At 52.1% G+C, this 25156-nt stretch overlaps 1 protein-coding gene across 3 annotated transcripts in view; it reads right to left on the bottom strand.

The window, feature by feature from the left end:
* Positions 1–25156, bottom strand: part of PLA2G2C (phospholipase A2 group IIC) — a 31464-nt gene that overhangs the window by 5524 nt on the left and 784 nt on the right. Inside the window, exons 1-4 of one of the 3 annotated variants that reach the window (XM_061394542.1) lie at positions 21231–22312; positions 14108–14223; positions 10984–11128; positions 8988–9091 (exon numbers count right to left, since the gene is read on the bottom strand). In XM_061394542.1, the coding sequence (XP_061250526.1) occupies positions 8988–9091; positions 10984–11128; positions 14108–14147 (289 nt within the window). In that variant the 5' untranslated portion in view covers positions 14148–14223; positions 21231–22312. Of the gene's footprint in view, positions 1–8987; positions 9092–10983; positions 11129–14107; positions 14224–21164; positions 22313–25156 lie in introns of those variants that run through there. The other 2 variants (XM_061394547.1, XM_061394535.1) reach the window with 2 other exon arrangements.

The following is a 25156-nucleotide window of genomic DNA, read 5'->3' as shown; positions in this document are numbered from 1 at the left end:
TCCCAAATCCTTGCCACGGACTCTGAAGCAGGCTTGCCGTAACGGGGCCCCTGCCCGCCTCTCCACCCTCACAGCCCTCACGCTCACCTTCCCTCTGCTCCGGGAACACTGGCCTCTGGGTTGGTCACATGCTTTGGTTGGTCTTGACCCAGGGCCTCTGCACTTGTACTTGCTAGTTTCTTTGTCTGACACACTTCTCGCCATGATCTTCAAGTGGCTGGAGGCATCCCACCTTTGGGTCTTGGTCAAATTTCCTCTCTTCAGAGAGGATCTCCCTGACCACTCCAGCTAAACTTCTCCAGCCTCTCTCCCTCGCATCCCCGTTTGTTTGATACCCCGTACTTTTCACATCTCTCACTCCTCTGATTTGTTTACCTGGTTGTGTCTGTCTCTCCTGGACTAAGTGTAAGCTACGTGAGACTGAGGCTTTTTCTGTCTCGTCCCTCCCAGTGTCCCCAGGATGCAGAACAAATGCTGGCCCACAGTATGTGCTCAACTAACAGTCCTTCAGTGAATGAAGGAAACGTTAATGGGCCTTTGGGATGGAGTGTCTGCACTGTGGCCAAATGACCACTAGGTGGGGATCTTTTATTTAGCAGTCAGAGTTGTCCGAGCTGTGGTGCTGTGTGCGTGCGTGTGTGTGTGTGTGTGTGTGTGTGTGTGTGTGTGGTGTTCAGTTCAGTCACTCAGTGATGTCTGACTCTCTGTGACCCCAAGGACTGCAGCATGCCAGGCCTCCCTGTCCATCATCAACCCCCAGAGCCATCTCATCCTCTGTCGTCCCCTTCTCCTCCCACCTTCAGTCTTTCCCAGCATCAGGGTCTTTTCAAATGAGTCAGTTTATCAGATGGCCAAAGGACTGGAGTTTCAGCTTCAGCATCAGTCCTTCCAATGAATATTCAGGACTGATTTCCTTTAGGGGGGACTCGTTGGATCTCCTTGAAGTCCAAGGGACTCTCGAGAGTCTTCTCCAACACCACAGTTCAAAAGCATCAATTCTTCTGTGCTCAGCTTTCTTTATATTCCAACTCTCACATCCATACATGACTATAATTCCCAATCTCTTTGACACCAGAGACCAGTTTTATGGAAGACAATTTTTCCACGGACTGGGGGTGGGGGAGGAAGAGATAGTGTCAAGATGATGCGAGGGCATCACACTTATTGTGCACTTTATTTCCATTTCTATTACATCAGCTCCACCTCAGATCACCAGGCATTATTAGATCCTGGAGGTGGGGGACCCCTGGCATAAGGGATATCTAAGGCAGCCTCCTTCTGGATAACTCCATTCTCTTTTGAGGGTTTGGGGTGACGAAGTGAGGCAGCCAGATCCCCTGATGTGTTGGCCTTGGGCAAGTTAGTTTCAGTATCATTTATAAAACGGTGATAAAAACAACAGCATCAAAAATAAACAATGCCGTCTACTTCAGGCATCATGAGGACCTTCATTGTTGTTACAGATGGAGAGGTCTGGATACGCCTGGAACACAGAGGCTGCTATTACGCTGTTACTATGACGATGCTGCACATGTTGGAAGAGGAAGGCCCCTCTGAAGCTGGGCCAGTGCTGGCTACAGTCTGCTTTCTTTCCTCCTCCCTCTCAGAAGTCCACAATTCCTGCAGGAAGCTGTCCTCCTCCAGCTCGATGGAGCCTGGGCTTCTCAAGACATGTTGACACCCACCTCACGCCTCAGTAGCTCTCCACTCACCCTCAGAAAATGCACCAGGAATGGTTCCTGCTGTTCCCACTGCTCCTGGTGCCTGGATCACCTCTGCCCTCGCACATGTGTGACAAGTCTACGACACCCACGGGGCCCCAGCTCCCCTGGGGCTCCCCGAGAGCCCCCATCCCATCCGTGTCCAGGTCTCTCACCTGTGCCGCGCACAGCTGCCCGCTGGATTCCCTCCCCAGGCAGCCGCCGGGTAGGGGCTGCCGGGTCATGTGGCTGCTGCACACAATGGGGCTACTTGGGTGCAGGGCTCCAGCCCATCCAACCTCTCTTTCCTCCCAAAGGAAGGTGTCTGGTGCCTCGAGCTGTCCATCACCCGGGTGCTGCCTCTCTGGAAACCAGAAGGGAGTCACGTTTCCCACACTTCCCTCTTTCTCCCCCTTCTCTCTTTCTGTTTCTCTCTTGGTCTCCTTTTCTTTCCCATCTCTTCTTTCTTCCATCTCCTTTCAGCAAGCCTCCCTCTTCCTTTCTCACCACGTCCCTTTCTTGCTTTGTCTTCTGGTCCTTTCCAAAGCATGAAGCGTAAATTCTCTCCTGATGATCAGCTCTACGTCTAATGACTGGCCCGGTCCCCAGGCCTTGGGGACTGACAGGGAGCCGCGGTCTATTGCTGTGGGCATCCCACAGCCGTAGTAGGGTCAGGCCTGCCACTGTCTAGAAGAGGCAGCCCTGGGCCAAGAAATGCCATGCCGGGAAGTCATCTTTTAACGACAAGCCCAAATCCAGACCCAGCATCCTTCAGTTTGTTGATGAAGAAACTGAGACATGAAGAACGGAACTGATAATGCTTTCTCATTCCATGAAACAGACTGAAATACTTCCAGCTGGGCTTCCTAGGTGGTAAAGAACCCGTGTGCCAATGCAGGAGACATCAGAGACATGGGTTCCATCCCTGAGTTGGGAAGATGCCCTGATGGAGGGCATGGCAACCCACTCCAGTATTCTTGCCTGGAGAGTCCCATGGACAGAGGAGCCCGGGGGGCTACAGCCCATGGGTTGCAAAGAGTCGGACATGACTGAAGCGACTTAGCACACACACAAGCACACACTTCCACCAATGAGATGGGAAGGTCTGTGCTCCTGAGTGGGCTAACCTAGGCTGCCTGCCAGGCCACTCCCTGTTTGCACCTCTGCCCTGGTCTCTAACCTCTCTCCTTGGGTGCCCCTGTTTTAAAGCCCAGGGCTTTAAATACCGCCTGAGCACTACCCACTCCTCACTTCTCCCCGCAGAGACTCCCCAGTTCTCCCTGCAGCCCTTTGAGCTCCAGACACCAGTACGCGTGTGTTCACGTGACCCCCCTCCCCACCCCCCACCCCCGAGCGTCCGATGTGCATCTCAAACCCAGCACGGCTCATCTAGGCTCTTGCTGTGACCGCAGAGTCTGTGCTCCGCTATGTGCACGAGCTGGTAGACGCACGGTTACTCACGGATGCTCAGACCCACGATGTCAGAGTCAGCCTCCCTCGCCTCCAAGCCTCACACCGACCCCGACAGCAGGTTCTGTCGGTTCCCCTCCCAAGCGCGCCCAGCGTCTGACACTCCGCCCCAGCTACCGAGCCACACGACGGTCACTTCTCCCCAGTGCGACGGAAACAGCCCACTAGTGGCTGCCCCTCTTTCTTCCCTTGCTCCCCAACTTCTCTGGGCAGGGGCCAGAGTCTTCTTTCTAAAGGAAAATTTGAGCTGATCACTGTCTGCTTGAAGGCTTCCCCCTGCAACTGAAGGAGCAGGGGAGCCCCTCACCCCACGGCCAGGCCTTGCCAGACTCGTTTCTCGTGGGACAGGCACCCCCCCACCTCCTCCGGCTAGATGCCACCTCCCTCGAGAGGCCTTCCTCCACACCTGAAGGAGCCATCCACCCCCCACTGCCGCCCTCATTCCGTAGCGTGTGGCCTTATTTTAGAGGTGTCACAGCACTGTCGCTCCCCGAGTGTATCTTTCTTTCTGAATATTTCATGGACTGTCTCCCTGCCTGCACACAAGCTCCTTTTGGTCACGGAGTTTGTCTCTTTCTTGCAGATCTTCGGTGCCAAATGCGCGGTAAGGGCTCCATCACCGTGTGCTGCCGCCTTGCTGGCTGGATTTAGACACAGGCCGCTGGGCGGTGAACAGAGCCCCCATCCCGAGAAACAGGGGGTCAGGTTCTGGACCCAGATCTGCCGCTTGCAAGCTCTGGCGTCTCAGGGAAGTTGTTCCTCTCTGAATCTCTTCCCTAGGCTTTCAAATGAGGGTACAGGTTCATGTACAGACTATTTCATGAATTTCTGCACTCATTCCATCATCAAACAGATATTGAGTTTCTAACATATGCCCGGCCTTTGTCCAGGAAGCAGGGGGACAGGTCTGAGTGAGTGGACCCCACAATTGCATGGCTTCAGGCATCATTCTCTGTGGCTTTATGAGAGTGAGCACCCACCCCCTCCCCGGGGCTCCCCAGAGGGTTCAGCGGTAAAGCCATGTCTCTCCCCCAATGCAGGAGACATGGGTTTGATCCCTGGGTCTAGAAGATCCCCTGGAGGAGGAAATGGCAACTCACTTCAGTATTCTTGCCTGGGGAATTCAAGGAACGGAGGAGCCTGGAGGCAGGGCTGGCTACAGTCCATGGGGTCGCAAAAGAGTCAGACACGACCGAGCATGCATGCACCCCACCCCCACCCCCAACAAGTGCTCCCCAATCTCCTGGAGCTCAAACTCCAGTTGAGGGGAGAGTTGATCCATAAGTAAACAAATAACTGAGCAAGATGAGATGGTGGCAGGTTGAGCCAGATTCTAGGAAAGGAAAAGGATGATGCGTCAGTGAGTGGAGGTGTTGTTGTGAGCAGTAAACTCAGCAAAGGAGAAAGATCTTTGCAAACTAAAAACTCCAGTGGTTACCTGGTTCGCCCTCTGCCTTGGGCAGAGGGCAGAATCACAGGCTCCAAGATGGAGGTGACAGGCTCCAAGATGGAGGTGACAGAGGGGCCTCTGGCTGGAACTCTGGCTCTGCCACCCACGGCCGGGCCCCTCTCTGCCCAACAGATGTGGGCACACATGGGTGGAGGGGGCATCACCACTTAAAATCCCTCGCGAATTCCAAGTGCTTATGCAAGCCCACTCAAGACAGGACTAACGGCCTCCCCGATTGCCTGAGGGCAGCCGTCACCACTCCGCAAGTTGGCCCCAGGGCTTGGGTTCCAGGCCTTTCTCTGCACTGCTCTCCCACTGACATTTCGAGACATGGACAGACCAGGCTGTTTTTCTCCTTTCCCTTCCCTGCTCACACCAACCACATCCAGGAGCAGCCGCTGGTTGCTAGGCAACCTGGAACTAGGCTTGGGTGCCAGATTTCAGAACTGGGAGGCTTGGGAGGTGATTAACCCTTGCAGGGCAGTTCTTGGAACTGCAGTGTAACTGAGGATTGTGGTGGGGGCAGGGGGAGAGCTTTCATCCTATAAGGGGTTAATGACATTAGTTCAAGGGGAGACCAATGCAGAAATCTCAACGGTAATAAAGAAAATCCCAGTGCTTAACTACGATGTAAAGGGGAAAAGGAAACTAGGGTTAAAAAAATTAGAAGAAATCTCAACTTCTGAAAGGAAAGGTATTAATTACGCACCCGCTCTGGGTCAGACCTCTGAGTTGGGGAGTTTTGGGGAGTGCTCAGTCTTTTGCAACCCCATGGACTGTAGCCTGCCAGGTTCCTCTGCCCATAGAATTTTCCAGGCAGGAATACTGGAGCAGGTTGCCATTCCCTTCTGCAGGGGATCTTCCAGACCCAGGGAGGGGAAGTCTCCTGCATCTCCTGCCCTGGCATGCAGGTCTTCCCACTGGTGCTGTCTGGGAGGCCCCTGCGTTGGGTTACCTCAGTCGATTCCTTAGTGACCTTGGTGGCGTCGCTTAGCTGTGTCCAACTCTTTGCAACCCCATGGACTGCACCTGCCAGGCTCCTACATCCATGGGATTTTCCAGGCAAGATTACTGGAGTGGGTTGCCATTTCCTTCTCCAGTGACCTTAGAGACCTTAGAGACCTTCGGAAGTACTGATTAGTACTTTACAGAGGAGGAGACTAAGGCCCAGGGTGGTCATGCAATTAATCCAGCTGGAAAAGGTGAAGCTGGGATTCAGGCCCGGCTCTGACTGACTTCAAAGCATTTGCTGTCTCTGGGCCTTTCAGCGAAGTGCACGGAGCTGGAACAGGAAGATCTGGGGCACTGCAGGGCGACAAGCTCCTTCAGCTTTCCTTTGCCCCCTGGGCCGGAGCCGAACATTCTGACATGCGTGCTTTAGATAACAAGACTTGCATTTGTGTGAGCCCCCCAGTCCAGCCCCCTCCCAGCAGTCTCATGCCAGCGGGGAGGGCGGTGGGAGGCAGGAGCACCAGCTGGGGTTGGACGACCTGGTCTGAGTCCCAGCGGTCCTTTCCCCGGCTGTGTGGCCTTGGTCATCTCACCTCACTCTCTGAGCCTCGGGGTCCTCCTCGACAACGGGGAGGACAGCGCCCACCTCAGAGGCTTACTGTGGACTCAGAGAGCTGAGTGCCAAGCCTACTTCAGCTGCCGATGGACTTCAGCTACGGCGAGTGCACCTGCTTTACAGATGCAGAAACAGGCCCAGAAGACTCCAGCCAGCAGTGTGTTCCCGAGCACTGGACAGTCTCAAGACACATGAGACTGAGTCTGCCTGGAGCCTGGGTCAGCCCTTCCCCGCCTCTGGGCCTCAGGCTCCCCATCACTGCAGCGAGGGGTTGACTGGACTGGTCTCCAAGAGCACTGGCAGCAGGGCCCCGGGCTGCCTCTCTCTGTGCCCCTGGCCCTGGCACAGTGCTGGCCCTGCTTGGGTACCCCGGGGGTACTCAGTTGATACTAGGCAAGGGAATAGATGTGCTTGGGGTTCACTTGGGGTCTCAGCACACCAGCAACAGACCCAGGATTAGGAGCCGGGCCGCCCAGCTCCCAGCCCTGTTCCTGGAAATAGGGACTTGGCAAGCTGAAGCTCCAATACTCTGGCCACCTGATGCGAAGAGCTGACTCACTGGAAAAGATTGCAGACGGGAGGAGAAGGGGACAACAGAGGACGAGATGGTTGGATGGCATCACCGACTCAATGGACATGAGTTTGAGTAAACTCTGGGAGTTTGTGAAGGACAGGGAGGCTTGGCATGCTGCAGTCCATGGGGTCGCAAAAAGATGGATGCGACTGAGCGACTGAACAAAGGTGGGGCTGGGAACAACAGGGCTCAGCCTGGTACTCACTGGATAGCGCAGCTGCAGAAGGGGTTGCTAGTGCCCTGGTGAGGATGGGGAAACGTCCCTCTTCGCTAACTCTCTTAGACAGGCGCTGGACTCCGGGATCCCTGGCCAAGCTTCAAGAACTGGCCACCGCTGCTTGGCAGGGGCCAGCATCTGTGGAAAGCACAGCCCAGGCCACGAACATTCCAGTCCAGCTCCGAGACCCTGCCTGCACCTCCCGCCACCAGAGTGATGTGCCAAGCAGGCAACACTTCCTGTGCCACCTACTGGGGCTCCGGCCTCTGCTCCCGGGTCACCTTCCTCCATCTCCCGGGGTCCCTGGCTGTGGCTCCGGTCCCCACGGCGGAAGGTGAAGCGGGTTGCTAAAGAAGCTGCTCCAGGTGCAGAGGACCCAGGCCCACAGGCACTCTGAGTACGGCCCACCCACAGGAGCAGAGGGCTTGGTCTGGGGCATGGGACCACAGCGCAGGAAGAGCCTTGGCACCTACTGAAAACCTGCTTCCCTCTTCAGAGCTCTGTTCCCCTCCCTCCTCAGTCCCTGTGCTTTACGGGGCATGGGGGAAAGAGCTCTTAGAGCATATCTTCTCTCCAAAGGATGCCTTTTCAACCACTCTAAGGTGACACCTGACATGACAGAGGTCAAGGTCAAGGTCAAGGTGAAAAGAGATGAGAAGAAACCACGTGAAGGCAAGACCACCAGCCAGACGGAGAGGAGTCAGGGCAGCTTTCCTGCGTGCCCCTCCCCAACCAAGCGACAGCCGGGCTCACCCCGTTTCCCACCCCCACCCCCAACATGTGGGGTCGGGAGGGACGAGAAACTCGGTGCCACCACTTGCAGAAGCAAGCCATCTCTGAGATCATCCTCCTCCAGTCCCCCCTCGCCCCCCATCCCCCAGACCATGATCCCGCCCTGTGTCCTGGATGTGGCGTAGGGGCCTCACAGTGGAGACACTTTGCTTTAGGCTGGAGGGTGGTCAGGAAGGCTTCTCACGCTCACATGGGAAAAACGGGGTCCCTTCCCCGTCGGCAGTCGCCCGAAGAGGGGAGAGCGGAACAGGAGACTTGGCTGAAGCTGGGCCTCCCACACATTTCCAGCTTCCTGCCACTGGCACCGGGCAGATCAAGCCAACCTGACTCCGTGAGTCCGGAGCCTGAGCTCTGGGTGGGGGGAGCTGGAAGATGAAGGCAAGGGAGGTGTTCTCCCCACCTTGGGAGGGGACAGGTGATCTCCAAGACACACTCACAGCTCTGAGTAAACACGCAAGGGAGGACAGTGGTTCCCGCGACTCCACAGGGCTGAGCAGAAGGTGAGTCACACACGCAAAGGGGTGTTCAGACCACCCACCCTGCCGAGCTGAACAGCGTCTGAGACAAGTCTGTGGCCTGCTGCCTGCAAGTGAGCTTGCGCTTTAGATCCAGCCTGCCATACCCAGCCCCACCTGCCCCGGATCACACTCTGAGAGGTTGGAGCCCCTCCCTGCACGCTGGACACTCAGCGCTGGCCCACCCTGTCCTTTGTCCTCCTCCCTGAATGGCCTCGATGCCAGGTGGGCTCCCTACCCTACCCCAGAGCTTGGCACGCAACCCCCTTCACAAATATTTGTTCAACTGAAAGACAGCCGAGCCACTTTGTTAACACACAACAGACATCGGGAAGAAGCTTCTCAATAGCAACAGCTGCCAAGCGCAGCCGCAAAATTCAGTGTAATCTTCAGTCAACAACTACTTATCGAGCCCAGGAGGGAGCCCGGGTGGGCAGCGGGGACTGTGGGCTGAAACCCGCACTCCAGGGGAGGGAGCTGGGGGCACAGCTGTGAGCAGGGACCCGGGGCAGGGGGAACGGGGCGGGGTGGGGGGACCCGGGCTGGACTCTCAGGAAGCACAGATGCTCAGAATTGCCACTCTCCATCCCAAAGCACTTGGGAAAAAAAAATCTCCTTTTCCCAAAGTTCTCTGGGTCCACGAGGCTGAACTTTGAGAAAGGCCCAGGTTCAAGGACATTCTGTGCAGAGAGGACTACTCACAGATCACGGTCCCGTTGACCACACGGAACTGGTAGCCGTTCAACACAGGCTGGCAGCCAAGGTGCTTCACCCTCTCGTAGCAGCAGTCATGGGCCAGGCAGCACCTGCGGGCCAGACAGAGGGAGACGGCGGCTTTCCTGAGGACGGCCCTGGGAGAAGGCGGGAAGGGACTCATCCACCTCTTTCCCAGATGACAATGTACGGAAGGCAGGGAGGTGACTTCCTGATGGTGTTAAAAGTCATAGAAAGAGCCCTTCTCTACCTACTGCTGGCTCATGAGCTCCTCATAGTGACCCTTGTCCCCATTCTGTGCGGGAGGAAACAATGTTCAGAGGTGAATTTCCCCCAAATCTAGGCTCCCGTGATGTATCCATTCATTTAATGACTTGCCGTTGCTATTCAGTCCCTACGTCGTGTCCGACTCTTTGCGACCCCGTGGACTGCAGCACGCCAGGCTTCCCTGTCCATCACCAACTCCCAGAGTTTGCCCAAGTTCACGTCCATCGAGTCGGTGATGCCGTCCACCCATCTCACCCTCTGCCGTTCCCTTCTCCTTTTGCCTTCAATTAGTGACTGAGTACCAACTACGTGCCCAGCTCTGGGAGAGGCTCTGAGCAGACAAAGGTCAGCACATCAGATGTAATCCTTCGGTCTCTGCGCACTTGAGGCTGAGAGCCGGTGCGGCGGCAATGGGGTAGATGGGGCGGGGGTGACACTGGAGGAGAGAGAACAGCTGGGGATGGCCCCCGCCCGCCTCCCCAGCCGAGTCAGAGCGGCAGGAATGCAGAGACGGGGACTGGCCGATCCGCTGGGCTGGACGCTCAGTGTTCCTCCGTCACCATGTGCATCTACGCGTGGGCTCCTGGTTGTCATCTTTGGCTAACGGTGTTGGAATGCTCATCAGCCTTAGGACTTGGAAGGGGACGCACAGAGCATTAAGGGGTCTGGACGTTGAAACAAGAAAACTCTGGTGCAAATCCTGACTCCGCCACTCAAGGGGCTGAAGGTCTTCCGGCTCTGTGGCTTTGTTCAGTGGGCCCCTCACCACTGTCCCCTGTAAAATGGAGATGGTGGTCTGGCCTCGACCATGCGCTAGGAGGAGTCAACCAGGCCCTGCGTGCAGACCACCAGTCCCAGGGCTCAGCGCGTGCCGGGCATTTCGTCAGTGTCAGACTCCCTCCAGGGCTCTGGGGTCTTCCTGGCTAGAACAATCTGTGGTCTCATGAGCCCAGCCCAGAGCACTCGAGCTCCAGGGGTGATATTCAAGCCCTACTGTGGGGCTATATTCATCCACATTACGGTGAACATGGCCAGGAACATTTTGCTTCTCATTTCTTTAAATAAAAAGATGCACAGACCGTCCTGTTTTCTACTTCCCTGTTCCCTCCCCAGATAACACCAACCTCCACCTTTTATGGGAACTCACACCCCCCACCTCCCCATCCTGAGAAGTAGGCCTGGCAGCCGGGTCTGTGCCACATGTCCTCACCCAGATGGACAACTTCTCCAAACTGGGCCACTCAGATTCTCTCTCCTTCCTGCAGAATGGAATCAGGATGGAAGACAGCGGGTCAGTCCTACTGCACTGATAATCCTAAAATGTGAGGGCCCAAGAAAAGACGGCATTTGCCCTGAAGACTGAGAGCTCTGGGTTGCCCACATTTTTCTAGAGCTCTGGGCAGGGCTGACCATACGATCTGCAAAGCCTGGTGCAACATGAAAACGGGAGGGCCCCTTATTCAAACACAGTCCAGCATTTCAAGATGGTGACAGCAGAGCAGTGAACCTCCTGCAGGCCCCAGACCACAGGAAGCCAGCCCCAGCCCTGGGCTCCTCGAGACCTCCCTCCCACTCCCATTCAGTTTTGTCCTTCTGCTCAGGCTCACCCGAATCAGTTTGCTCCTTGCAATTTGCAAGTTTGAACATCCTCTCTGTCTTCAAGAAAGGATTTCGATGCGAATCAAATGACAGAAAGCCTCAGAGCCTCTGCACCCACCTGTCAGTGTTATCCACGGGGGTCCCCTTGCCCCCAAGCCCGCAATAGCAGCCATATCCGTAATATGAGAAGAAGGCGCTCCGCCCTGTGATGTGCTTGACCATCCTTTGAAACTGCCAGAAGCTGCTGTGCGTGGGGGCCATCACTGACAAGAAGCAAATAAGGAAGAAGGGAAGACGTGATGAGAAAGATTGCTTTCACATCCCCTAGCCAGAGCCCCCTAAACTGGACACCAGCCCCTTTAATGGGGACGAGAGAGGGTCAGTTGGCCGCATCACACAGCTAGTTTCTTGCTAACCCAGGAGGAGAAGCCAGTTTCCAGGATGTTCAGGACAATGCTGTCAACTACAGTCTTCTCCCCACAGTGAAAGACCACCATCCCGTGCAGAATGATGTTAATCATTAACAAGAAAGGTTCAAAGCCAGAAATGCCAGTCCCTGCAAAAATCGCCAGGGCTTTTACAATCTCACAGGAGAAACAAAATACTTAAGAGGCAGAAAAAGCTGTCCTCAATTCATTTTTTTAACGGCAAATACAGGTGGCCCAGTGGTAAAGAATCCCCCTGCCAGTGCAGGAGATGCGAGAGATGCAGGTTTGATCCCCGGGTAGAGAAGATCCCCTGGAGGAGGAAATGGCAACCCACTGCAGTATTCTTGCCTGGAAAATTCCATGGGCAGAAGAGCCTGGTGGCCCACAGTCCATGGGATCACAAAGAGTCGGACGTGAATGAGCATAAACACACACACACACACACAAACTCAGTAATTTTTACTTCTACAAAGTGCTTAAGAAAATGAGGAGTATATATATATATATATAGAGAGAGAGAGAGAGAGGAATGTTTGCTGCAGCATTATTTGTGATATCAAAAAATTGGAGACTACCCACATGCCTACTGACAGGGAGATAATAACTAAATGATGTCTTGAAAACACGCTACTTTTAATAGCAATATCACTAGGCAGTGGGACTCGGAAGTAGGTGGAGAAAAAAACAGGCAACATTTATCTTAACTACTTTTATGCTGCCTGATTGATATATATATACATTTTTTTTTTTAACAACAAGCCTGTATTACTTTTCTATTGAAATGTTGGCAACATATGTATGCAAAGGCCTGAGTGTATGTCAGTCTCTCAGTCGTGTCTGACTCTTTGTGACCCCATGGACTGTAGCCCGCCAGGCTCCTCTGTCCATGGGATCTCCAGGTACGAATACTGGAGTGGGTTGCCATTTCCTCCTCCAGGGGATCTTCCTGACCCAGAGATCAAACCCACGTCTCCCACTCCAGGGGATTTTCCAGACTCAGGGGTCAAAGCTTTGCCTCTTTCGTTTCCTTCACTGGCAGGTGGACTCTTTACCACTGCACGACCCGGGAAGCCCAGGGCCTGAAAGGATGTTTATCAAACTCTGAAGACTGTTCACATCGAAACGCATAAGGGTCTGTGAAAGATGAGAAGGGATTTTATCTTGTTACTCCACACTAATGTACTTTACATTTTAATTACGAGTGAATCTTAGTTTTACAATAAAAATAAAATAAAAACATGAAGAAGAAAACCCAAAATGGGAGGTTTAGGGAGATTTTCCCAGGAGCCCTCCCGTCTCTTCCTGTGACTTTGGATGCCTTGTGGTCCCACACACTGCGGAGGGGGCCCAAGCCGGGGACGGTCTCTGCTGCCGGAGCAGTACCTGGAGAGAGGGTAGGAACATACTGAGACTCCGCTCTTGGGGTACACGCAGCGGGGGGCAGGGGGCGGTGTGCAGCAGTGGTCCTGCCTGCACACAGACCCCCTGCCTCTAACACCATGATCTTGAAAACTGACTTCCACCACTGACTAAGTGAACCAGGGACCCCATTTTTGACATTTTGACTTGGGAACCCAAAAGTGATTATTTCACAGCTGAAACGGATAGAGAAATGGATTTGGGCAAATCTCCACTCATCTAATCAAAGCAACAAGTCAGAGGGTTTTCCAGCAAACCCAACACTGCTTCCCAGTAAGTTCTCTTTCACTTTGCAGAGATCTGTAATCCGATCTCCTGAAAGCAATGACTTATAATTACCCATTATTCCATAAGAATGCCTTTCTGAGGAAAATTAATCATTCCTATGGTGTTGGAGAAGACTCTTGAGAGTCCCTCGGACTGCAAGGGGATCCAACCAGTCCATTCTAAAGATCAGCCCTGGGTGTTCTTTGGAAGGAATGATGCTAAAGCTGAAACTCCAGTACTTTGGCCACCTCATGTGAAGAGCTGACTCATTGGAAAAGACTCTGATGCTGGGAGGGATTTGGGGGCAGGAGGAGAAGGGGACGACAGAGGATGAGATGGCTGGATGGCATCACTGACTCGATGGACGTGAGTCTGAGTGAACTCCGGGAGTTGGTGATGGACAGGGAGGCCTGGCGTGCTGCGATTCACGGGGTCGCAAAGAGTTGGACACGACTGAGTGACTGAACTGAACTGAAACTAGCTAGATGTATATCCACGCTTTTGTTCTGGAATCCATAGGGCTTTAAATGAAGGCAACTTAAGATGCAGAAAACAAACTAGGGTTACCAAGGAGGCAAGAGGAGAGGGGTAAATTGGGAGACTGGGACTAACACATACATACGACTGCATATAAAACACATAACTAGTAAGAACCTACCATACAGCACTCTACTCAGTACTCAGTAACGACCCGTATGGGAAAAGAATCTATACAAGAGGGGACCTGTGTACACACGTGTAACTGTGCTCTGCAGGGAAACTAACACAGCACTGTAAATCAACTCTACGCCATTAAAAGTTAATTTAAAAACAAGTAAATAAAGGCAACTAGCATCCAAAGACTCCTGAAAGGTATGTGTGTGGTACAACAGTGCTCAGATGCCCTCTTTCTTAGCAAAACCTTTGATTTTCTAAATGTTCTGTGAGATCCCAGCACTGGGCTGAATGCTTTTTGCAGGAGACACAGAAGCAGGAGGACTTCGGTGGGGGCCCACTTCACTCCAGATTCCCCTTTGGGCGACGCTTGACTCCACTCACCTGACGCCACCTGAGGAGGGGTCGCCCCAGACACAGACACAGACAGACAGGGGGTGACACCTGGGAGCTCGCCCCGCTGCGACTACTTACGGCAGGAGGCAAAGACCACGAGAACCCCGAAGACCTTCATTCCCGAGGAGCTCAGGCGGCCCGAGGCGCCACGACCACACCTTCCTCTGTTGCCGAGGGCTCTGCCCGCTGAAGTCCTATTTGGGGAGAAAATGACCAAAATGCAGGGTGCCACGTGGTGGTGAAACCCACAAGTCCAGTGCGGGTCCTCAAAGGCCCTCAGTGGGGGCTCCGAGCAGACAGACCTTTCCAAACCTAATCACCTCTGAATACGATACCCCTTTGGGTATTTAGACCTAAGTATAAAGATAAGAATGGTTCAGTTGTTTGAAAAGTCCAAGTTTTTTTTTTTTTTTTAATTTCTTTCTTTGGCAACACTAAGCCTTCATCATTTTTCAGTTTTCTTTTGAAGAGTCAATATTTCCTGAGGTGCCAAGTTGACAGGCAATGCCATACGGCTCGTGATGGAAATCCAGTGTGGGAAAGTCTGGCCCCATTTACACGGCAGTCCTCCTGGGTTTTCCTTCCTTGATGACCAGGAAACTTATCCAATAAACGTAGCCCCTCTGAATCCCAGTTTCCTCTCCTAAGGAGACTAAAATTGCCTATCAGTCATTTCAAACATTTATGAAGAAATTAGTTGGAATCTTAAAAAGTATACAAATGAACTTATTTGCAAAACAGAAATAGCCTCACAGTCATAGGAAACACAGTAATGACTGCCAAAGAGGGAAGTGCGGGGTGGACGGATGAATCAGGAGTTTGGGATTAACAGATGCACACTATTGTAAATAAAACAGACAACCAACAAGGACCTTCTACACGGCACAGGGCGCTCTACTCAGCACTCTAATGACCTACGTGGGGGAAGAAGCTGAAAACGAATAGATATATGCATAACTAGACGGGGCTTCCCTGGCGGCTCAGACGGTAAAGCGTCTGCCTGCAGTGCAGGAGACCCAGGTTCGATCCCTGGGTCGGGAAGATGCCCCGGAGAAGGGAATGGCTATCCATTCCAGGATTCTTGCCTGGAGAATCCCATGGACAGAGGAGCCTGGAGGGCTGCAGTCCACGGGGTCGCACAGAGCCGTACATGCCTGAGCAACCAACACATACACGAGTCACTCTGCTGTCACCTGGAACTGAGGCAGCACTGTAATGAATTACAGTTCAATGAAAACGAGAAAACACTCAGCAGATCACTGTCACATCTATTATTCCTAATACAGTAAATTCTTTGTAAAGAAGAAATAAAAAGAAATTAGTAGATGCCAGGTGCTATCTTCCTTAAGGGCTTCACGTGTGTTCCATCATTTAATCCTTGCAATAACCTGAGAGACTGCATTATCAGTTTTGAGATGGAGAAACTGAGGCCCAGTGAGTTTGGACAACTTCCTCCTGCTCACACAGCCCCCTACTGCACAGACTTGTGGAGATCAACTAAAGAAGGCAAGTGAAACAGATTGGCACCATAAAATGCTGTTCCAGGTGACCACACCCTTCTTGTTACCATTAGCAACGGTGCATGCGTACCTGCTCAGTCATGCGTGACTCTTAGCAACTGCATGGACTGTAGCCTGCCAGTCTCCTCTGTCCACGGGATTTTCCTGGTTAGAATACCAGAGTGGGTTGCCATCCCCGCTCCCAGGGGGGGTCTCCCAGACCTCGGGATTGAACCTGCATCTCGTGCATTGGCAGGCAGATTCTTCACCTCTGAGCTGCCTGGGAAGGTCATTAGCAACGGTAATGGTAGCCATAGCTGGCACACTTCTCCCAAGATGGCAGAGAAGAATGTGGGCTCAGGGTCCGATGTCCTCACATGGAGTCCTGTGGCAAAGTTTCCCAAGAAAATTTCAAACAAGCGTCCTGCTCGAGCATCCTGGGGGAATTTGCTACTTTTGCCCTCACTGATAAGATTCGGGTAGATGCTGAGAGGCTGGGCCCTGACCGGGTCTGGTCCCAGCCAGCCTTCATCTCAGATGCTGCAAGGGATGTTTTTAAATTAGGTTCCATCTTACAGGCTGACTTCGTTTCTTTTGAGTGTGAAAAAAAAATAACTGTGTGATGGTTTAGCCCATGATGAAGCAACTCATATTTTTCAAAAGAGCGAGTGATGACACTTTGGTGAGAAGAAAGGGACCTGGGTACATTTCTGGTAATGAGATAGTACAGGCTCTTAATAAGCATCAACTATTCCCTGGTGGCTCAGCAGTAAAGAGCCACAATGTAGGAGGCCTGGTTTTGATCCTGGGGTCAGGAAGATCCCCTGGAGGAGGAAATGGCAACCCACTCCAGTATTCTTGCCTGGAGAGTCCCATGGACAGAGGAGCCTGGAGGGCTACAGTTCATGGGGTCTCAAAGAGTCGGACACGACTGAAGCAACTTAGCACACACATGCCTTCTTCTAAGGAGACAAGATTGTGGCCCCAGGAGGGCCTCCAAGCTGGTTGGAGACGAAATAGGTAAATACAGACCATATCTGGATCAAAAGCACCCCACGGGAAGAGAGTCTGCTTGGCTCTCCATTGCTTCCAGAATGCTTGGCACAGTCTCTGGCAGGCCCCCTCTTTAGGGATGGGATATCAGCTACTCCTGACGCTCTCACTCACTCACTGGGAACTGCCTCTGTCTGCTCCAAGGTTGTGACCCTGCCCGGCCATGATGGGAGGAGTAGCCCCTGGAGGAGATGATTTAAAGGGCCAAGTCCCCAGGATGTGGAGAAAAGGGGATTCTTGGGCACTGCTTGTGGGAACGTAAATCGGTGTAGCCAAGCCGTGCGGAGGTTTCTCAGAATTTTAAAAACAGAACTACCATCAGTTCAGGTCAGTTCAGTCATTTCTCAATCAATCTCAATCTGAATCTCAAATGAGATTCAGTCTCAGTCGTGTCTGACTCTTTGTGAACCTATGGACTGCAGCACGCCAAGCTTCCCTGTCCATCACGGACTCCCGGAGTTTACTCAAACTCATGTCCATTGAGTCGCTGATGCCATCCAACCATCTCATCCTCTGTCGTCCCCTTTTCCTCCCGCCTTCAATCTTTCCCACCATCAGGGTCTTTCCCAATGAGTCAGTTCTTCACATCAGGTGGCCAAAGTGCTGGAGTTACAGCTTCAGCATCAGTCCTTCTAATCAATATTCAGGACTGATTTCCTCTAGGATAGACTGGTTGGGTCTCCTTGCATCACTACCATACAATCCAACTATTCCACTTCTGCATAGTTATCCAAAGAAAACAGAAACACATATGAGCTTTATAATCAGTGCAGCATTATTCACTATAGCCAAGATATGAAGCAACCTAAGCATTCCTTAACATGTATATGTAATGAAATATTGTTGTTCAGTTGCTAAGTCATGTCCAACTCTTTGCAACCCTATGGACTGAGGCCCTCCAGGCTCCTCTGTCCATAGGGTTTTCCAAGAGAGAATACTGGAGTGGGGTGCCATTTCCTTCTCCAGAATCAACTAAATTGTTTGCCATCTGCAACAACATGGATGGGCCTAGAGGACATTAGGCCAAGGGAAATGTCATACAGATGAAGACAAATACCATATGATTCCACCAAATGTGGTATCTGAAAAACAAAACAAATGAGCAAATAAAACAGAAACAGAGTCACAGATACAGAGAACAAACAGGTGGTTTCCACAGGGAAGGGAGGTGGAGGGTTGGGCGAAGAGGTGCGGGCATTAAGAGACAGGGATTTCCAGTTATCAAATGTCACGGGGATGTAATACACAGCATAAGGACTATAGTTAATACTACTGTGATAATTTTGTGTGGTGACAGATGGTTAACAGACTTATCATGGTCACCATTGCACAGCGTGTTTCATCAGCCACTACGGTATACTCCTGAAATTAACATGATACTGTATGTCAACTATACTTCAATAAAAAAATAAATAAAGGGCGGCCCTATTGTCTCCTTCCGGACATCTCCAAAGGACAGCCCAGGCCCTGAGCGCCCTGGGGGACCACCTGTGGCCTCAGCAGCTGCCTCCAGGTGTCAGCTTCTCCTGCTCCCCAACTCTGTGGCATCCACTTTTGCACAGGTGTTGTCTCCAGGGAGCCTCCCGGGGCTGCACCCCTCCACCTGAGCCTGGGTCCAGGGAGGCCAGTCTAGGAGAGTAATGTGTGTGCCCTCTAGTGGCTGAGTAAATAAATGCCTTTGACCTCAGAGAAAGGAGCCCTGGACTCAACTCCAAAAGGAAGGAGGCATTTAGGGGGGCCTTGAATGTTCCAGTTGAGCTATTCCAAATCCTGAAAGATGATGCAGTGAAAGTGCTGCACTCAATATGCCAGCAAATTTGGAAAACTCAGCAGTGGCCACAGGACTGGAAAAGGTCAGTTTTAATTCTGATCCCAAAGAAAGGCAATGCCAAAGAACGCTCAAACTACTGCACAATTGCACTCATCTCACACGCTAGTAAAGTAAGGCTCAAAATTCTCCAAGCCAGGCTTTAGCAATATGTGAACCGTGAACTTCCTGATGTTCAAGCTGGTTTTAGAAAAGGCAGAGGAACCAGAGATCAAATTGCCAACATCCGCTGGATCATGGAAAAAGCAAGAGAGTTCCAGAAAAACATCTATTTATGCTTTATTGACTATGCCAAAGACTTTGACTGTGTGGATTACAATAAACTGTGGAAAATTCTGAAAGAGATGAGAATACCAGACCACCTGATCTGCCTCTTGAGAAATTTGTATGCAGGTCAGGAAGCAACAGTTAGAACTGGACATGGAACAACAGACTGGTTCCAAATAGGAAAAGGAGTACGTCAAGGCTGTATATTGTCACCCTCTTTATTTAACTTATATGCAGAGTACATCATGAGAAACGCTGGACTGGAAGAAACACAAGCTGGAATCAAGATTGCCGGGAGAAGTATCAATAACCTCAGATATGCAGATGACACCTTATGGCAGAAAGTGAAGAGGAACTAAAAAGCCTCTTGATGAAAGTGAAAGAGGAGAGTGAAAAAGTTGGCTTAAAGCTCAACATTCAGAAAACAAAGATCATGGCATCTGGTCCCATCACTTCATGGGAAATAGATGGGGAAACAGTGGAAATAGTGTCAGACTTTATTTTTCTGGGCTCCAAAATCACTACAGGTGGTGACTGCAGCCATGAAATTAAAAGACGCTTACTCCTTGGAAGGAAAGTTATGACCAACCTAGATAGCATATTCAAAAGCAGAGACATTACTTTGCCAACAAAGGTTCATCTAGTCAAGGCTATGGTTTTTCCTGTGGTCATGTATGGATGTGAGAGTTGGACTGTGAGGAAGGCTGAGCGCCGAAGAATTGATGCTTTTGAACTGTGGTGTTGGAGAAGACTCTTGAGAGTCCCTTGGACTGCAAGGAGATCCAACCAGTCCATTCTGAAGGAGATCAGCCCTGGGATTTCTTTGGAAGGAATGATGCTGAAGCTGAAACTCCAGTACTTTGGCCACCTCATGCGAAGAGTTGACTCATTGGAAAAGACTCTGATGCTGGGAGGGATTGGGGTCAGGAGGAGAAGGGGACAACAGAGGATGAGATGGCTGGATGGCATCACTGACTCGATGGACCTGAGTCTGAGTGAACTCCGGGAGTTGGTGATGGACAGGGAGGCCTGGCGAGCTGTGATTCATGGGGTCGCAAAGAGTCGGACACGACTGAGCGACTGAACTGAACTGAAGTGAATGACCTCAAATTTGTTTTCTGCATCTATTTACTCCTCACTGCAACCGTTCCAGGTAGGACCTATCATTTCTTCACTTGAGAGTTGAGAAACCAACTCAGAGAGGAGACATGACCTGAAACAGATCCACGCGGCTTACCAAGTTGGGGGTGGGGGCGGCGTGCAGGACAAGCCCATGGTCCCAACTCCAAATCCGTGTTCCTTCCTCCTCGCTTGGCGCCCCTGCCTAGACCTCTTGTCCGTGAGGCCTTCTGGAGGCTACAGAGCTTTTCCACAGACACTGACCTCCACAGCTACAACTTAGGCAAGACAGACGTGGTCCTCTCCCTTTGACTAATCATTTACGGGGGATGTGAACCAAAGCCAAGGGCACAGGATCAGAGGCACAGAGACTTGATGAAGGGGGAGACGGAGGGAGTAGGCGGGTCCCTAAGAGCGACTCTCTCAAACCCATCAATTCATCTTCCGTGGGCAGTGATAAAACATTGCTCGGTTTTTTCTCCCCATGGAGAACAGAAGGAGGAAGGAGCCTGCAAGGTCCGTAAGGGTCACCATTATGCTGTTCACCTGGAGTCCAGCTAGCCCTGTGCCGGGCACTGACTAGCACTAAAAAAATACGGCTCACGTGTATCACGTTGACTTTCTACGTGGTACAATTCTGAGCACTTCACATGTATTTAAACATTAAGTACTCGTATCTAGTCCTCAGCTAGATAAGTACTGTCATTCTCTTTGTTTTTCTGATAAAGAAAACTAGACGTGGAGAGATGTGCAGTAATCAATATTGGATCGAATGAATGAATGGTCCGAGTCCTACCATGCTTCAAGTCTCATAAATAAAAGCAAAGCTACAACCATGGAGGACCAGAATGAGGCCAAGCCTGGCACACATGATCAACCGCAGTTCACGGACAATGGGATAGAGACTGGCAGAGGTTAGGTGTGTTGCCCTGCAAACTGACAGAGCCAGGGCTTAATCCAGGTGTGTCTGAGTCTACTTTGTTTTGGTTTTGTTTGCCACATCACGAGGCTCATGGGCTCTTAGTTCCCCAGCCAGGCATCGACCCCATGGCCCCTGCATCTGACCATCAGGGAAGTCCCCAGGTGTGTCTGACTCCAATCTCAGCACCCCGAACCCCCTTAGCAGTTCTCTTGCTCACCCGTGGGTCACTGAGCCAAGCCCTCTAAGTATCCAAAACACAGCTGAGAAAACAAAACTGACAACCCTGAGCATCCAAGCACACGGCACAAGGCTCTTACGGCAGACAAAATTCTAGCAAGAGAATCAGCCTCTTTTTCTCAGACCCAGAAGTAGGACAGGCATGACAAGCAGTGGCTGCTCTTAGCAGGAGGCAAGGGAGAGAGAGGAGTGATTAAAAGGATAACTGACCGAGCCCGTGAACCTGGGGCTGTGAGCGCGGGGCAGATGGCTGCAGTCACGTCAACAGTGTCTCACCTGGGGTGTAGTTAATGTCTTCCAAGCCCCAGGAAGACGTTGCATTGTGCAGAGTCGGCCACTTCTTGGCAGAGCCACTGAAGCTCCCCGAGCCTCGGCGTCTTCATCTGTGGGGCGGAGACAATAATCTGGCCCCCCACGGACTGCCGGCAAGACTCAGCAAGCTCCCGATGGTAAAAGCACTTGGTCAACAGTAGCCAAGGTGAGTTACCATGTCTGGTATGCTTTGCTGAAGGACACTGAGAAGCAGGCGATATATTTTTGGATATTTTCCAACCATATGGCAGAAATAATATTAAAAAAAAAAACAGCAGCAGTGCTTCAAGGGGCAAATTTCATTCTCTAGAAACTTCTCTTGCAGTGCCCTCAGGAAGCTGATTCATCAGGAGGCACGACTGACTGTGCCAGTCTCTTGGCCTCTTTACCAGAAGACCCACCCAGTGGACCTTCTGCTTCAAGGCTATCTGTGATCTCAACAGACATGTCTAATGAGATTGAGGACAGACAGAGTGGGACACGGGGGCACAGACACCAAAATCCACAAGTCTCTACTTGAAAAACAAACAAATGAAAAGGCCAATTGGTCTCTGGGAACAAGCTGCTAAGGAACCGAAGCTCCTGCCTTCAGCCCAGCCCTGGGAGAGGCTATTTCCACTTCAAGCCACATACCCTCAGTGGGGGTACCAATGGGCAACTTGCAAGATCTCTCATAGAAAAGTCAGCTTGTGCAATCAACATGACCACTGCCGTTACTCTAATTCCCATTTGCTACACGCCTACCACAAAGCAGGGGACACAGACACAGGCAACTTCCTGCCCACAGGGAGCTCATAACCGACTGAAGGGGAGGTGCCCTGTGAGACGAGAACCACAGGGCAATGGACTTAACCCTCACCGAGCATTTACTGCTTGCCACACACTGTGCACTGTGCTAAGACCTTTACACGAATTATCTCATTTCAGCCTCACAGCAATCCTATTCTTATCATCTCCACTCTAGGATGTGAAACTGAGGTCCAGAGAAGTTAAAGCATTTACCCAAGGTGGCCAGCTGGCCACCTAGCTGGTGGCTGGAATTCAGACTCAAGCCTTGATCCCAGAGGTCACGCCTGCCACCTCTCTTCCAGCACAAGAGGCGGGTACAGGGCAAGTGCCAGGTGGGAATGCCAGGGGGGGAGATGAGGCTGCAGGGTACACAATGGGCTTCAGAATCAGCCAAACTGGGGTTCTAACACTGCTCTGCCAATCGTTAACTTGGGGGGCTCTGAGGCTCAATTGTTTTTTGCAACTACATTGGTAAGGAGGAGAGTGATGAAGATCAGAGGAGCTGACCTAGTAAAGTCCACGGTGCCATCTTTGGCATGTTCCACTGGACTGAAAGGGATTAGAGAAAGCACAGGATGGCGTGGGGGGTGGGGCAGGTATGGTCAGGAAAGGCTTTAAGAAAGTGGTGATTTTTAAGAAGAGTCTCGAAGGGTCAGTGAATTTGGATTAACTTCAAGGAAGGGACCAGGGTCAGGGCAGGCAAGCATGAAGACCCTGAAGATGAAAAAGCTGAGGGTGCATTTGGGGAACAAGCTGGCTGGAGCCCAGGAAGAGGGCTGGGGAGCAGAGAGACCCAGGGCTGGAAAGGAGGTGAGTCCACATGCAAACCCACCGGGCAGTGATCCGTGGCCATGTTTACTGAGAATCCATTTTGTTATGTGTGCCAGAGACCCGGCATTGCAGGGTTCATCCTTTAAAGACATCCTCTTCAAAGAAGGAGGTGAGACAAAAGCACAGAGTCAGCCTTCTCTTTAAAAAGCAGGCAGACACAGCAACTGGTTGGCCGGCCTCCCCTGCTTCCCTTCCCTGCAGCCTCCCCCACCAGAGCTGTGCATTCCACGGCCCCTGCGAGCAAAAGGCACAGGCCGCTAAAGATGAAACAGACCCCGGGCATAAGCACGGTTTCCCTGTGCGCCCACACGGGGACACATCCACACCCACAAACACACTCACTCACACACACACAAACAGGGTGAGAAGCCAATTTGATTTTCCAAAGGATTGCATAATCCTTAGGTGATATTAAAATAGCTGATGAAGAATCCACTTTCATCTTTTTTGGGGTGGGCGTTGAAGGGCTGAAGAGCCTGGCTTAGATATTTTCTGACAGAATCGTTTACAAGAAGCAAGCCAGCAGCACAGAGCTGCAGAACCATCGGCTCCAGAAACCTCCACCTTCTGCACCCTCGTGGGTCCTTAGATGCCTCCCTGCGTGTGCAGGGCGGGTGAAGGGGTGACCCGCGCAGGAAGCCTACCCAGCCCAGGCCCCTCTCCAGCTGCTCCCACAGATCAGGTGCTTCTTTTCTGAGATGGGACGAGACACCTCTACTGAAACAACCCCCCACCTTCCCCAGGCTCCCAGAGAACTTCCGGTCCCTGCCAGTCACTTGGCTCATAATCACGTCCGGCCTGCGCTGCTCTTCCAGCCTTGACTCAGACTGTGCTGAGAAGGATCTGATTTGTAACTCCTTATGGCTGTGCGACTTGTCTTCTCAGCCAAGTGTGAACACCTTGCTGGAGGGTCAGGGCCGTGCTCCATTAGAGTCCTGGGTCCACATATCCGAGCTAGCCACAGCAGCAAATGTATCGCCATCAGGCTGCACAGTGAATCTGAACTCCTTCTTCTGATGATATACGGCTCTTAAATGTCTCCTAATAATATCTTCTAATAATCTGTGTGAAAGTGTTAGTTGCTCAGTTGTATCCGACTCCTTGTGACCCCGTGGCTTGTAACCCACCACATTCCTCTGTCCATGGAATTCCCCAGGCAAGAATACTGGAGTGGGTTGCCACGCCCTCCTCCAGGGGATCTTCCCAACTCTGGGATCGAACCCAGGTCACCTGCATTGCGAACAGATTCTTTACTGTCTGAGCTACCAAGTCCTCGGATGATACAGTCGCTAGTCATTCCTTTGGAATTTCAAGAGTCTAGAACAGGGCCTGGCAGACTAAAGAGTCCAGGGAGGATTCCTTCTGAGGCTCCCTTAGTTCCATCTTGGAAGAACACTTTCATCTATTAAGTTGGGATTTGAAGGCTAGGTGGGCATGAGGCAAAGGAAGGGGATGAAGGGTTGTGGAGAGTGGCGAAGAACGTTCCAGGCAAAGGATACAGCAGAAGCGAAGGGCTGGAGTGTGGCGAAGCTGCGGACCGGTGGGGACCCGCAGACAGGGGGCAGGCTTCAGGGCAGCCCTGGAGCAGCCGTTGGTCTTAGAATCAGAGGACGGGTCCCCTCTCACTGGAACCAGAGGGAGAGAGAAAAGCAAGGAGACAGAAGTAGGCAAGTCTGCGGCTCTGAGGGCAGAGAGCTGAGGAAGCTTCCATCTGACGGCTTCTATTTTCTCTCTGAAGAGGGAGAAAGGTTACCTTCTGAGCAGGCGGAGGAATGGGGAGAGGTGAGAGATTCCAGGAGAGAGGGCAAGGTTTGAAACAGCCAGTGGGAAGAAAGGAGTCAAAACCGAGCTGGAAGGATTTCTGTGTTAAGGCTGAGGGTCCAGTTGAGGTTGGAGACCGCATATGTCCATGACATCACCGCCTGTCAGGATTTCTTCAGGACCTTGGTGTGGGTGGACTGGCTGGGATTTCATCTGGTGGGAGTGATGGAAAGACCACAGGACGGGGCACGGACTCTGGCGAGGGAACAGCTGAGGCAACGGAGCTGGGATTCGACAGGGTAGGGAAGACGCAGGGTGATGGGGAGAAAGCAGAAAAGGCCATCAACAGGCCTCTGGGAGGTCTTGGAAGACAAGCGTGGTAGAAGTGGCTGGAGTTAACCAAAGCTGAAGGAGTGGTCAGGAGGGTCAGCCGGCTGCAGATGTAGTTACAGGAGGGTTTTGGATGTGGCCTGGGAGTGGCAGGCTGATGGGGAAAGGAGGTCAAGAGG

The sequence above is a fragment of the Bos javanicus genome, chromosome 2, assembly GCF_032452875.1.
Source record: "Bos javanicus breed banteng chromosome 2, ARS-OSU_banteng_1.0, whole genome shotgun sequence".
NCBI classification, from domain to species: domain Eukaryota; kingdom Metazoa; phylum Chordata; class Mammalia; order Artiodactyla; family Bovidae; genus Bos; species Bos javanicus.
This window is presented reverse-complemented; position numbering and strand designations above follow the sequence as displayed.